Source organism: Hyperoodon ampullatus (genome assembly GCF_949752795.1).
Source record: "Hyperoodon ampullatus genome assembly, chromosome: 4".
Classification (NCBI taxonomy): domain Eukaryota; kingdom Metazoa; phylum Chordata; class Mammalia; order Artiodactyla; family Ziphiidae; genus Hyperoodon; species Hyperoodon ampullatus.
The window spans coordinates 115,649,809-115,665,505 of NC_136917.1; the positions used below are offsets into that span (position 1 = coordinate 115,649,809).

Genomic DNA, 15,697 nt, shown 5'->3' on the forward strand with positions numbered 1-15,697 from the left:
AATTCTTTCTTTCATGGATCATGACATTGGTGCTATATCTTAAAAGCCATTGCCAGGGACTTCCCTGGTGGTCCAGTGGGTAAGACTCCGTGCTCCCAATGCAGGGGGCCAGGGTTCGATCCCTGGTCGGGGATCTAGATCCCACATTCATGCTGCAGCTAAAAGTTCACATGCCACAACTAAAGATCCTACACGTCACAACTAAGACCCTGTGCAGCATGCATGCATGAATGAATGAATAAATAAATAAATAAAGCCATTGCCATACTCAAGTTCATCTAGGGTTTTCTCCTTTATCATTAGCCTCTGGGAGTTTTGTAGTTTTGAATTTTACATGTTGATCTGATCCACTTGAGTCAATTTTTGTGAAGGGTGTAAAGTCTGTGTCTAGATTTCATTGCATGTGGATGCCCAGTTGTTCCAGCACCATTTGTTGAAAAAGACCATCTTTGCTCCATTGTATTGCTTTGCTCCTTTGTCAAAGTTCAACTGACTGTGTCTACAGGGGTCTATTTCTATGCTCTCTATTCTGTCCCACTGATCTATTTGTCCATTTTTTCACCAGTACCACAATGTCTTGATTACTGTAGCTTTATATTAAGTTTGAAGTTGGGTAGTGTCATTCCTCCAACTTTGTTCTCCTTCAATATTGTGTTGGCTATTCTAGGTCTTTTGCTTCTCCATATAAACTTTAAAATCCAGTTGTTAATATCCACAAAATAACTTTCTGGAATTGTGATTGGGATTGCATTGAGGCAACAGATCAAGCTGGGAAGAATTATCTTGACAATATTTAGTCTTCCTATCCATGAATATGGAATATCTGTTTATTTAGTTCTTTGATTTCATTCATCAGAGTTTTGTGGTTTTCCTCATATAGATCTTGTATACATTTTGTTAAATTTATACCTAAGTATTTCATTTTGCAGGATGCTAATGTAAATGGTAATGTATTTTACTTTTAAATTCCACTTGTTCGTTGCTGGTACATAGGAAAGCAATTGACTTGTATGTTAACCTTGTATCCTGCAAGCATGTTATAATTGCTTATTAGTTCCAGGGTTTTTTTTTTTTTTTATTCTTTCAGGTTTTCTATATTGTCGATCATGTCATCTGCAAACAAAGATAGATTTTATCTTCCTTTCCAATCTGTATATCTTCGATTTCCCTTTCTTGTTTTATTGCATTAGCTAAAACTTCCACTATAATATTGAAAAGGAGTGATGAGGGGGAATACCTTTGGCTTGTACCTGATCTTAGTGGGAACGTTTCAAGTTTCTCACCAGGAAGTATGATGTTAGCTGTAGGGTTTTTGTAAATAGTCTTTCTCAAGTTCAGGATGTTTCCCTATATTCCTTCTTTACTAAGAATTTTTATCATGAATAGGTATTGAATTTTGTCAAATGCTTTTTCTGCACCCAATAATATAATCATATGATTTTTTCTTATTTAGACTGTTGATGTGATGAAGCACATTAACTGATTTTCAAATGTTGAACCAGCCTTGCAAACCTGCGATAACTTCCACTTGGTTGTGATTTATATAGTTCTTTTTATACATTATTAAATCTGATTTGCTAATACTTTTTTATAGCTGAATAATGTTTCATTATATGGCTATATCACACACTGTTTATCCATTCATCAGTAGACGGACACTTGAGTTGTTTCCACTGTTTGCTCTAATGAATAACACTTCAATGAACATTTGTGTGCAGATTTTTGTGTGGACATAGGTTTTCAATTTTCTTGGGGATATACCTAGTGGTGGAATTGTTGGATCATATAGTAACTCTGTATTTAATTTTTTGAGGAGCTACCAGACTGTTTTACAAAGTAGCTCCACCATTTTACAATCCAACCAGCAATGTACGAGGGTTCCAATCTCTCTACATCCTTAAAAACTTGTGATTGTCATTCTTTTTGATTATAGCTATCCTAGCATGAAACGGTATCTCACTGTGGTTTTGATTTGTATTTCCCTAATGACTGATGTTAAGCATCCTCTCCTGTTCTTATGGTTCATTTGTGTATCTTATTTGGAAAAATGTCTATTTAGAAACTTAGCCCATTTTTTTTTTTTCGTTACGCGGGCCTCTCACTGCTGTGACCTCTCCCGTTGTGGAGCACAGGCTCCGGACGCGCAGGCTCAGTGGCCATGGCTCACGGGCCCAGCCACTCCGCGGCATGTGGGATCTTCCCGGACCGGGGCACGAACCCGTGTCCCCTGCATCGGCAGGCGGATTCTCAACCACTGCGCCACCAGGGAAGCCCTGAAACTTTGCCCATTTTTAAATTAGTCTATTTACTTTTTATGGTGCATTGTAAGAGTTCTTTATATATTCTGAATACAAGTCTCTTATCAAATATATGATTTGCAAATATTTTCCCCCGTTACAGGAGTTGTCTTTTCAATTTCTTGATGGCATCCCTTTGAATAAAAAAGGTTTAATGTTCATGATGTCTAATTTATCTAGTTTTCTTTTTTTGGCTTGTGCTTTTGGTGTCAAGTCTCAAAAACACTGCCTAACCCAAGGTCACAAAGATTTACTGCTGTGTTTTCTTCTAAGAGATGTACAGTTGTGATTCATACATTTAGATTAACAAAACCATTTTAAGATAATTTTTGTATATGGTATGAGGTAGGGATCCAAATTCATTTTTATGCATGTATATATCCAGTTGTCTCAGCATCATTTGTTGAAAAGACTTTTTCTTCCCCACTGAATTGTCTCGACTGAATGATTTTTAGATTAAACTAAGCTTGCATGGCTGGGATAAATCCCACTTGATGGTATACAAACCTTTTTAGATGTTGCTGAACTCAGTTTGAGTTTGTTGAGGATTTTTGTATTTGTATTCATAAGGGATACTGGTCTGTAGTTTTCTTGAGGTACCTTTAGTTTTGGTATCAGAGTAATACTGGTCTCAACAGAATGAGTTAGGAAGTGTTCTCTCCTCTTACATTTTTTTGGAAGAGCGGAAAGTTTTTTGAGTATTGACTCAATCTTTTTTACTTGTTTTACATCTATTCAGTTTTTTAAATTTCTTCTTGAGTCAGTTTTAGTAGTTTGTGTCTTTCTAGGAATCTGTACATTTCATCTAGGTTAACTAATCTGTTGGCATATAACTGTTCATAGCATTCCGTCAACATCCTTTTTACTTCTACAGTGTTGGTAGTGATATCCTCCTCTGAATGAAGCAACCTTTAAATGGTCTGAGATTAATGATCACAGAATCTTGAAAGTAATAAAACCAAAATTAAAGATATACTGGACTCTTACAATTCTGAATTTTAAAAAATTTTGAGTTACAGGACATATAGGCTAGGTATCCTTCCAGTTCTCACCCTTGGAAAGAAAAAATAGAGGCACAAAGACAGACCCAATACATCTCTACTTGAAGTGCACCAAAGTCAGTTCAACTGACTTTGATCAGTTTAAACAAGAAACTTTAAACAAGAAACAGTTCCTAGCTAAACTTTCACATTCTAAGTGTACCATTCAGTAGAAATTCAATATTCTAAGGCAACTACACTCACATGAACACACACGTGCATGCACTATAATAAACCCGGTATGATAAATTCCTAAGGCATTAACATTGTAAAAGAATCAGGCAATAAACCCTTTTAAATAAATAACTTTTTGAATACTAACTCCCCCCTTCATTTATTTCCTGAGTTCAGGACCATCGAATTCTGTATACTATGCTTTCTGAAATCATAGCAAACATATCTATTAATAGCCATGCAATTTTTAAATACTCCATAACCAAAAAACAGCTTCCCTGAAAGTCATAAGAAGTGTTCAGATATTAATAAAAGATTCATAAGTACATATTACATTTAACCTCTCCTTGTAAGATAAACTTATGAAAACAATCCTAGAGGAAAAGCTGTGTATTTTACAATCTATTCTTTCAACAAAACTATTCCTAAGGAAACTTTCTTCAAAGAACTTGGGCTAATTGTTACGTTGACTTTTTTTCCTTTAAACTTTGTCTTTTTAAAAAATAAATAAATTTATTTATTTATTTTTGGCTGCATTGGGTCTTTCTTGCTGTGTGCGGGCTTTCTCTACTTGCTGTGAGCAGAGGCTACTCTTCGTGGCGGTGCGTGGGCTTCTCACTGCGGTGGCTTCTCTTGTTGTAGAGCACGGGCTCTAGCACGCGAGCTTCAGTAGTTGTGGCACGCGGGCTTAGTTGCTCCGCGGCATGTGGGATCTTCACAGACCAGGGCTCGAACCCATGTCCCCTGCATTGGCAGGCAGATTCTTAACCACTGCACCACCAGGGAAGTCCATTACGTTGACTTTTTGAAATCAAAATTTAACTACAGAATTCTTGATAACAAGCTTCAAAGCTATCTTGATACATTCAGAAGAAAACTATGACTTATGTTATCACCATACAGTTGACTGGTACTATAGTTCACAGAACACTTACACCTTCTTAGTTGATTTTTAGAAGAAAAAACAAAAAAAAATCCATGAAGTAAGTAGGGCAGGTAGTGGTAACATCTTTATCATCCCTTACAGGGGAGACAAAACTGAAGTTCTGACAAGTTAAGTGACCTGTCCAAGGTCACAGAGCTCAGAATTGGTGGACCTAAGGCCAGGAAATTCAGTCTACTAACTCCCGCTCACACCTCTTCCCCTCCGTGTGACACTGATCCCCACTTGTAGAATCCAGGAGGCAAAAACTTAGAACGCAAAGTGCGTGTCAGGAGGAAGTTTCCACTAACTCTCCTTAAACTTTTTCATTGAAAGCATGTTTATTTTGATTTTTTTAAAGTAAACTTATTTATTTATTTATTTATTTATGGCTGCATTGGGTCTTCGTTGCTGCGCGTGGGCTTTCTCTAGTTGCAGAGAATGGGGCCACTCTTCGTTGTGGTGCGCAGGCTTCTCATTGTGGTGGCTTCTCTTGTGGAGCACAGGGTCTAGGTGTGCGGGCTCAACAGTTGTGGCACGTGGGCTCCGTAGTTGTGGCTCGTGGGCTCTAGAGCACAGGCTCAGTAGTTGTGGTGCACGGGATTAGTTGCTCCACAGCATGTGGGATCTTCCCGGACCAGGGCTCGAACCTGTGTCTCCTGCATTGGCAGGTGGATTCCCAACCACTGCGCCACCAGGGAAGTCCAGCATGTCTATTTTGAATGTCTGTGAATCCCTCTCCCTATCTAACTTTAGCCACAATTTGACTAAAAGCATGTTTTTAATAATCTTAGACTGACAGTGAGTCTTCAGTGACTTGCAACCTAACTGTCAACTTCCAGACACATTAAATAACCTTAAAAACTGAGCTTTTAGAGCTTAGAGCTACAAGCCTCTGTTAAAACATTAAACAACCTTGGAAAACCTCCTTTTAAGCAATTTTGAGGCCAAATTAGTGCATGTGTCACTGAATGTTCTTCTACAAAACAGTGATTAGAAACCTCATTCTTCTAGCTCTGTAGGTAGCTATTTATCAGTGATCAGAGATAATTAACACCAATGACCATTAACTCAATGTTTATTTTCTACAGAGATGAAAGAGCTGGAACATATCTGTCCATGAAACAATACTGTTGCTTGATCACAGCACAAAGCATTAAATCAGAATCTAACCCATGGCATATGGGCACTGCAGTATGCACCCAGCAAAGGACAAAGTTCTGATTCCCCTGATACCGAATTGCCTAAGTGCAAATACTTTATCTTCACTTTCTCCTTGGAGAACCCAACATTGACTTGTAATCTACAAAGTCTGAAAGAGTCAGTGTGATTTTAGAGACAACATATCCTAAGTGGTCACACAACCATGGGTTGAAAAGGAGATTGCTGTCATAAACCTACTCTCCAGCTTAGTGAACGATGGACTTCAGTCTGAAATGCTATTTTTCTACTGGGTATATAGGAATATATAATTATACATTAATTAATAAGAGTAGTAATAATTATAATCATTGGGGTAGAGTTGGGGAAAAGATATGAGGAGGCTCTGGAGGAAAAGGAAGTTGATTTAAGTCTCTGCTGCTTCCCCACATCCGTGCCAGAGAGATGAGAAATTCTGAAATAATCTGCAATTTGCCTAGAGATTTCCTAGGAGGCTCTAAGGAAGAAAAAGGAACAGTTGCCTCCCTAGTGCCTTGACCATGGCTGTGGTAGCCACTTTTTCTCAGTTCTGCCATTTACAAAACACAGGTGGTTCTTCTCCCATTACCTTACTACCAAAAAGGCTGCAAATGAGTTATTAAAAATACAGTACTCCAAAGCTCATCTCCAAGAGAAGGTGCACAAGTAGACTAAGTTTGAATCTTACCTTTTGGCTTCCTCCAGGTGGCACAAATATTCATACGCGATATTCTGCCGCCTCCTCTCATCCATCTCCTCTGCCGAGAGTCTTTCATCGTCCACAATAGCTAGAAATAGAGGATAACATCACATGACTTGTTAAGGGCAGCGTTCATCAAATAATGAGACAACCAACTAGGAAAAACGCATATGCAGCTCAACACCGAATAATGAGAGATGGAGGTATTGAAACATCAAGCGCAGAAAGAGATTTGCTATTGGATTTTACAATATTATATTATTTCTAACAGAAAATGCAATACTGAAGTACAAGTTGACATGAAATAATAGGAGAATAGCAATCAGATTTCAAAGACATGATGCCACAGGATTCAGACAGCCTCAAGTCAATTAGAGGACAGTCTACCAGCAACAACTTTGCTCAATAAGCTTGTAGAATTGGTCCAATGGCTCAGCTTGGACCATCCTAGAAATTCTGGGGTTGACCAAAGAATCTACAAGGACCTGTGTTTTAACACTCCTAGAGGGAATTAAGGTTTCTCATCCAACCCAAATCCTACTTTACAGATGACAAAGTCACTAAAATTCCTCCCTCATTTATCTCTTGGTCTTTACAAGGCTAACTTTCCCTGGTCAACAGGTATCCAAAAGAAAAAAGCCATGGGGACAGCCAGTGAGCAGAGTCTCCAAGCCCACACCTTTATTCCAACACAAGCCTAGTTTATAAACTGCCATGCTTCAGCCTTGCTTTTCTGTAGAGTACAGCTTCCCCCTTTCCTGATTGCACTTCCTCTGCCTGCGGGCTCAACAGTACCCCACAGCCGCCAACAGTCACATCAGCCAACTCTCAGCTGCCTATTTACACGACAACACTCCTCTCTCATGCAAAGGCCCCCCTTTTTCCTGTTCAGTTCTGAACTTTCATTCTGATGGTCGTAAAATGAATGTGGTTTCTCATTTGTTAGATTACTCATCTAACAAAGACAATGTGTGCAGGCAGCAAGGCTGTGGTCATGAGGGGCAGGACCGTCCGTGTTTGCTCTTTTGTTCCCCAGCCGCCAGCTCCAGTCAGCCATTCCATAAATGGGACCCCTGGTCCCAAGCAGAGGAGAAAAGGATGTGAAGGTCATCCATCCATCCCTAGGAAAGGCCAACCCCATGCCCTACTGATGAGGAATATGAAATATCAATCTGGCAGACGAAAGGAAGTAACATTTTGAACTCTTACTGGGCAAGTACAGTGCTCGACACTTAAGATCGAAAAAAAAATACCAAACCCTCAAAGAACTCAAAAGAAAGGGGAGATTAAATTTATGTCAATATAAAGAATGACGGAATACCGTAAGCATGGAAATATGTACTAGATGCTTATTTATTGAGTAGCTACTTTCCTTCAAGGGTTAGGCAGCGTTTCCTATGCAGTGTTTCATTCAAGTCTCCCAACTCTCTCTGAGGCAGGTGCATAATCTATCCCACTTTACCCTCTGAGCAAACAGGCTGAGAGGCCATTTGCCCAAGTGAAGAGCAGAAACATTAGAGCTAGCAGTATTGGGATGGGATGGAAAAAGCAAGTACAGCACTTTGGGAAATGTCTTTGTTTATGGGGGAGGAAGAAAAAGCAGCAGCAGGAGGGGCTGGAAGAGCACTAGGACAGGCTGGTATACAGCAAAAGCAGGGCCAAAGGAGCAGGAGTTTCCACACGGATCACTATCCTTTTCCCTATTCCCACCCCACCCAATGACTCCCAAGTTTCCTTGTGGCTCAATTCCTTAAAACGGGGAGACCTCAGCCTACACCAATGACACCAAGAGGGCTCAACAAAGATTTGTATTTGTCAAAAGCATCTTTCTTTCTTTTTTTTTTTTTTTTTTTTAACAAGTTGAATCTGATTTAACTTTAGAAGAGAGCTTTCAGATTTAGAAAAAGTACTGAAGCTCTCGAACAACCCTCCTCTGCACCTCCACTCGGAGACCCCAGGCCTTTGGCATCTCTCCCCTGGACTCTTGCGACAGCCCTCAAACAGCCCTCCAGTCGCCACCCCTCCTCCACCCATTCTCCTCACTGTCCCCAGAAGCATCTTTCTAACATACAGTCCTACTGATGCTATTCTTCCTCTCCAAACCTTCGATGGATCCCCACGTCTTACAGAACAAAGTTCAGGAAGAAAACACGTTCTCTCCCCTCCCCTACCTGAAGCCTACAGTTCAGCCACCCTTCCTGGCAGCACCACGTTCCAGGCCCAAACCACTCCCTTTTAAGTTTGAGTTCTTCTGCTCTCCACCATCTCTGTGTCTAGAAAGCCACTGTCTCGCCTGTGTGTGACACCTCTGTATCTTCTTGAGCAAACTTCTGTGGATCTCGAAGTCCGAATCCATCCCCAGTCCTCAGCGCCTTGGTCCACATTTCTATTATATCACTCATCGTGGAAGCCCCCACTGTAACTGGGTCACATCTCCCTCTCCAGACTGGGGATTCTTTAGAGGAAACGACTCTTTTGCTTCATCTTTTATGTGGTTCCTTGCAGGGAGAGGGCACTCAAATATTTGCTCAACAATTATCTTCCAGTGAATCTTTAGTAATGAGCTAACCATCATCCTGCCATGAATATACTTTGAAATTATGATCTTCTCATCCTGGGTTTTCTTAGAAGATTCCCAGCATGCCTGCATAGCATCAGCTAATCCTCCATCTCCATTGTTCCTAACAGTTAACCCCCAGGACCCCCCATGACTACCAGCTTCTCATTTTAATTTCAGTCTAAAGACTGCCTCCCATTTCTGACAGAATATTTTCATTTTATGGTGCCTTCAGCATGTTAAAGCTTGCAAGCAATAGAAAACTCTTATTCGGAGTCCAACTGGTCATTTTGCCCTCCTCAGAGGTAAAGGTGGGGTCACTCTCACTGCCACCTTCCTTCTTGGCTGCTGCTTCCTTCCAGCCTCAACCAGCCCACCCAGAAGGAGACAGAAGCACCAGCAGCGCTGGCCCCCAGGCCTCTGCCCCCCAACTGCCTCCACAAGCCATGCAGCATCCTACCAGCCCAGAGCTGCTGGGGGCTCTCAAACTCTGACATCACCCTGTCCAAAGAGAAGATCTGACTTAACATTTGAATTAAAACACACTCTCCCCACAAAGCTTTATATCGCCACTGCAACGTTTTGGCCATAGCTGATGGAATTCTGTCTTGTTTTTTTATAAATTTATTTATTTAATTAATTTACTTATTTCTGGCTGCATTGGTTGCTCGCAGGCTTTCTCTAGTTGCGGCGAGTGGGGGCTACTCTTCGTTGCAGTGTGCGGGCTTCTCATTGTGGTGGCCTCTCTTGTTGCGGAGCACGGGCTCTAGGCGCGCACGTTTCAGTAGTTGTGGCATGCGGGCTCAGTAGTTGTGGCTCGTGGGCTTAGTTGCTCCGTGGCATGTGGGATCTTCCCGGACCAGGGCTTGAATCCATGTCCCCTGCATTGGCAGGCAGATTCTTAACCACTGTGCCACCAGGGAAGCCCCTCTACCTATCTTTAAGGCTCAACTCAAGGGCCACTTCCTTCCCAAAGTCTCCCCTGACTATTCCTGTTCACACTGTCCTCTCTCCTGGTACTGAAACCGGACAGGACCCTGTGGGAGCCTCCCGGGTACAAATCCTTTCCGGGTCCCCTGTTCCTTGTTTGCAGGAAAAAAATTTTAGCCTCCTAGACCTTCCCTGAGTACCAAAGGACAGACTCAAACAGTTACTAATAAGGGAAGGGACGGAATGCAGAAACAAAGAAGGAGCAGAAAAGAAACTCTAGTGCAGCGATGGGCAGGGTCCCGGTTCCTCCTCAAGGAATATATATAACAATATCTTTGAGTTCACTGAGCCTGGCTCTACAGTCTGTGAGCCACAACTACTGAGCCCACATGCCACAACTACTGAAGCCCGTGCCTAGAGCCTGTGCTCCACAACAAGAGAAGCCACCGCAATGAGAAACTCACGCGCCGCAACGAAGAGTAGCCCCCACTCGCCTCAACTAGAGAAAGCCCGCATGCAGCAACGGAGACCCAACGCAGCCAGAAACAATAAATAAATAAAATTAAAAAATAAAATAAATTAATTAAAAAACATATATATCTTTGAGTTCTTCTACAGGAACTAAGGCCCCCACCCAGGTGGAGGATGGTAACTTCAGGCTGAGCACAAGATTCCTAGAGCACCGCCCTGTTACCTCACCACCAGAAGAAGAAGAAAGCCACACACTCTGCAGCCCTCACCCCCAATTCTGCCTATAAGAACTTCTCCCCGAAAACCATCAGAGAGTTTGGGGGTTGTGAGCACGAGCCACCTGTTCTCCTTGCTTGGTCCTGCAATAAACCTTTCTCTGCTCCAAACTCCCACGTTTCGGTTTGTTTGGCCTCACTGTGCGTGGGGCACACAAACCTTGAGTTTGGTACCAGTACCTCCTATACTTCTTCGTTTAACAGTAAACTCCTAGAAGACATATCTGTGTCCTCATGGTGTGCAGCACACTTCCCTGCACAGGCTGCATGCTCCATTCAAATATGTGATGAACATATAATCTTTTATCAGGAAAGAGTAATAAATGGGCTTTAAAGTATCTACGGGGGGGTAGTTTTATTTGCCTATTTACACTGAATAAAGGATGTGGTCATTGATGGAGCAAATACAGCGCCATTCTGTAGACTTTACTCGACTCAGATTCAATTCACAGATTCTATGAGCCAGGCATGAGTCAAAGCACCAGGGACGGGGCAGTGAACAAAACAAAAAATGTTTTCCCTCATGGGGCTTCTTTTTACATATCCCTTCCTTCCCTCCTGACCCAGCCCACTGGACCACATACCTGGCTACTGCCCTTGAGACCACACACACTTCAGTCTCACCTTCCTTCCTTCATAACCTATTGTCAAAGCGTAAGCCAAGGTTCCGAATGTGAGAATGTCTTAACCATGACAAAAGCAGATCCCTCTGGGCCACAGAGGTTGCCTGCAAATATTTCTGCGTTACTCAATATTTACTAATTAGCAACTTCTAATAAGAGCCACTGGCATGGATGACACTGCCATTTAAAAAGCCATCACGGAGCTGATAAAAGAATACACTTAAGCATGACTTTATCACCTATGAAGCACTTTTCCATGTTATTGTGTGCTTTTCATCATCTCCCTGGAAGATAGCAACTAACTCTTTCTTACAATTGAGGAGAAGGGGGTCATGCAAGGGGAAGGGACCGCCTACAGTTACTGCTGGGTCAATGGCAGAGCCAGGGCTGGAACTGAGGTCCCTCAGCACCTCAGCCCCTGCTCTTTGCCCGGTGCCATGCTGCTGCTGAATCTGAATGAGCTGCGGAAGGCGCTTGTCACTGCCAAGCCCAAGGGAAGATCACTGAAGTGCCTTCAGAGTTGCTTTTATTTTAAAGCAAATTGATTAACTGAGACTTCCTCTAAAGTTCATCTTTACTTGCTGCCTTGAACCCTAAGAAACACGAGGACGTTCGTTGTGGAGAACAACTTCCTGAAGTATTAGCGACTCACAAAACACTTTCTGTTATGTTAGCTGACATTGGCTAAAAGATGGTAAAGCAATCACATTCTGTGGAAATTGCATTATAGGGTTTATTCAGAGGTTTAAGGAACAGAATGAGTCTGTAGAAAAGGTTTTGAAATAGAACTATAAGGTTAGAGACAGAAGGAACCTAAGGAGATCATTTTTCAAAGGACACCCACAAAATCCACCAGGAAAATAGCCCAAGACCTACCTTATTCATGAAGGAGTTGGCATGGTCACTTGTTCACTTCAGCTACTCTACTTGCTCCCTTCACACAAGGACACCAAGGCCACCATCTCCTTTGTATTAAAATTTATTCATTTGTTCAACAAATATTACAGTGGCTGCTTTGTGCCAGTCTGTTCTAGGGACTGGACACAAGTGACAAGTATGACACACTAAGTCCCTCATGAAGTTTTTATTAGAGTTAAACAACTAAAACATTGGCATACTTACAGGATGCTTAGATAAGTAGGGATATACTGGAGGGAAGGTTGGCAAGAATCACAAAACCAGGGTTGGGAATCTCCATTTTATAAAACGGTATTATTTAAGAAAAAGCAGGTTAAGAATATAACGTGAATCATCAATTCATAGAAACATGCCATAGTTTAGCATTTTATGGACACATTGTTGTTTTGTGTAACTCAAAATTTCTGTAAGGAACCCTGAATATCCTCAGGTAGGTCATTCAATTCAAACATGTACTGAACCATCTTGTAAGAGTTCAGACTGCCTTTACACCTAAATGGGTATCTCCTCCCTCTCAGAACTTATGGTTACCAGAGATGTATATCCCAAGGAAGAGAACTGATTCCAAAACCCTAAAACTGGGGCAGGTTACAGGGGTAGGATACAAAAAATGAGAGAACCCCAAGTCCAAGATTTCCAGTAAGCCGATACTCAGTAAACTGACCCGTGATATATTCTGGCTTCCTACCAGCTTCCTGAAGCATTTCGCAGCTACTTAATCTTAAGCCTTAAAGGAGCACATGATCAAACTTCCCTAAACTGAATTTTCTTTTGAAAAATAGGCAAACCTGGGGTTGAAGTCCTTAGCAACCTGAAACGTATTCCCAGGCACCCTAAAGAATATGAAACAACAATAGAGATTGCATTCCACCTGTTAAAGACACTGAAGGTTTCATCAAGCCATGGAAATTATAAGACACTGAGTGCATGGGCTCACAGCTCATCCATCTCCACATCCCTACGAAGTGCCAGGTAAATAGTAGGTGCTCAGTAAAGTCTGCTGATTGGCGTGCTCATCTTTGTGCTTGACGGGCAGAGATGCTATGTCCTTCCTAAATTTAGTCCAACTAATTCCAAGCCCTGATGGTAATACAGCCATACTGTCCAGATCCCCAGGGAAGGAGAACTGAATTTGAAGCTTGCCCTCCACACCTTTCCTGGAAATTCTCCCCCATCATACATTTCTAAGAACTCTCCAGAGTTATCAACACACAACTTCAGAGGACATTCAGGTTACATATGGCATTAAGGGACTGTGGCCACCTCCTCTAAAGCCCTAAATCTTCAAGTTCAGCATCAGAAAGAGAATTTCCTAGGTGGGGAAAGAAGGGTAACCAACCAACTACACAGCTTCCTTACAAGCATTAGCTACCAATGTCCTTTTTCAAGTGAGGTTATTAAGGCCCAGAAGAGTTAGATAGTTTCTTTGTCGTAACTACTCAGAAAAACGAGAAACATTTCAGGCTTTGTGAAAAGTTTACCCCTTTCTGCAAACATGATTTAAATGCACATAGCTTTAAGATCCACATATGAAAAGGAGTTCTTTGATCCCACTTTGATACACAAGGTCCCAAACTTCTTCCCCCAAGAATGTGATCATACTTGAGCGCCTAAGATGCCATCTGTTTCTAACAAGGCTGGATCTCAAAACCCAGGACACCTTTTCAGAACAGGACCTCACTTCTACATCTCACACATGGGGGTAAAATTAATTTGGGGCCACTGGGCAAATGTGAACAAGAATGTCTTTTTTTTTTTTTTAATAATCTGGAAACTCAAAGCAGACCATGTAGATGTTAAGGCCCATATACAAAGGTGGGCCAACCTGAAGTCTGGGATGGGAGGGAGGGGTCTGTCAGGGACTTTGCTCAATTTGGGAGAAGAATTAAAAGGAATGGTTCTCAGATTTGGGATTCTGTAGTCAATTATAATTGCAAATAAAACATTTTGGGGACAAAAACCATCTCTTTTGCTACCAAGTCGGCACAGGGAAAATTCCATTTGCTCACTGCCTGCTCCTACACACTTTGTCACCCCACACAGATCTCAGTAAGGAAGAATGGAGTGTCAAGTTTCCAAGGCCAATTTAAGACTTTTTAACCCCAAGAGTTAAAATTACAGAAGGAATTATAAAAATCTTTAGTCTGGATGAGCTTCTACTATTTTTAAAGGAAGGGAAAGAAATTCAACTCATCTCACTTGGATATCAACTTTTTGTGCTTAAGATGCTCAGTGCAAAAATGCTCCAAATTATTTACAACCAGTCCTAAAATGATTCTCCCTGTTTTCTACAGATAATGGATATTTTAAGGACATAGATGTTTACCTAAACTTTAATACTTCATGGGAATGATGCTATTTTACAACTGTTAAACAGACTTAACAGGTTATGTAATGACAGTTCCTGGGCTGTTCTCAAGAAGTAGCAAGTCACTGGTAATACCCTGTCCCTGTCCCCTGAAACTACTCCAAATAACCCAGAATATCAGAGGGTATTGCCACAAAGCTGGGAGTCTTAGAAGACAATAGAATAGGGCAGCTTGGCCTAAGTTTTCCTTGACTATTAGGAGAAAAGAAATAATAACCCACAAATAGTTCAAAGGTTAAGTGCAAGAAAACAAAACAGTCTCTTGGTTGTGAGTCTTCTCTGCGTTTCAGATGCCTATGTTGTCTTTCTCTCATTCACATGAGCACTTTGTGATAGTGCATGAAAAGTAGCAGACAGAAAGGATTAACAGATAATGATCACTTACTACCTGCCAGATACTTGACATATATTATCGCTTATCCCCCTTTAAGATAGGAATTTGAATCTCCCCTTTTCTGGTGGGAAAAAAACTCAGAGAGGTTTGGTCATTTAGGTTTAGGTAATTCTAAGATCTTAATGACAATTCAGTGGCAGAATTGGGATCTGAAAGAACTCTGATTCCAAAGTTCTGATCTTTCTACCCTCCCCAAGTCCTGCTGCCTCCCTGCATGTAAATGTTTGATGACTGGCCCAGCGGCCATTAGGCTCTTCTGGGGGTGTTATTAATGGTATTACTGATATCTCATTAATCAGCAGATAGATTTATGTGACTTTATTTTTCCTACTGGAAACCACATCAATTAGTGCTATTATCTTGAGAAAGTATAGACAGTAAAATTACAGGCTTATTTCTTAGAGATGCAGAAACGTCAAATGTAGTCCAACGAAGGAAAAAATATTAAGATAATATTCAGTACTGCCAAGTTAGACTGTATCAGGAATGCAAGAGTTGAAACAAGATCAAAACAAAAAACTAAATGATGCTACTTACAGGATACATCACGTCATACACAAAGTCATATGGTCAATAAATGCTGAGAACACGTTTGAGAAAATTTACCATATTTTATCTGAGGCACCCTCCCCCATTCTACTTCCTCTCTTTTCCCCCCAAAGGTGAATTTCTGCCTAAACTGACAAAGATACCTGATTTTTAAAAAAGGGAAAGGGGCGCTGAGACGAAAGAGCAGTGGTTTTGGGTGCCTATAACACTGTCACATTCAGTTATGAAAGAGTTAACTAGGCACTTCCCTGGTGGTCCAGTGGTGAAGAATCTGCCAAGAATCTGCCTTCCAATGCAGGG

At 41.4% G+C, this 15,697-nt stretch overlaps 1 protein-coding gene across 1 annotated transcript in view; it reads right to left on the reverse strand.

Annotated features, from left to right (window-relative positions):
- Positions 1–15,697, reverse strand: part of IQGAP2 (IQ motif containing GTPase activating protein 2) — a gene marked incomplete at its 3' end in the record, with an annotated part of 289,379 nt that overhangs the window by 235,134 nt on the left and 38,548 nt on the right. Inside the window, exon 2 of the mRNA XM_079703550.1 lies at positions 6,301–6,400. Within this exon, the coding sequence (XP_079559676.1) occupies positions 6,301–6,400 (100 nt within the window). The remainder of the gene's footprint in view (positions 1–6,300; positions 6,401–15,697) is intronic.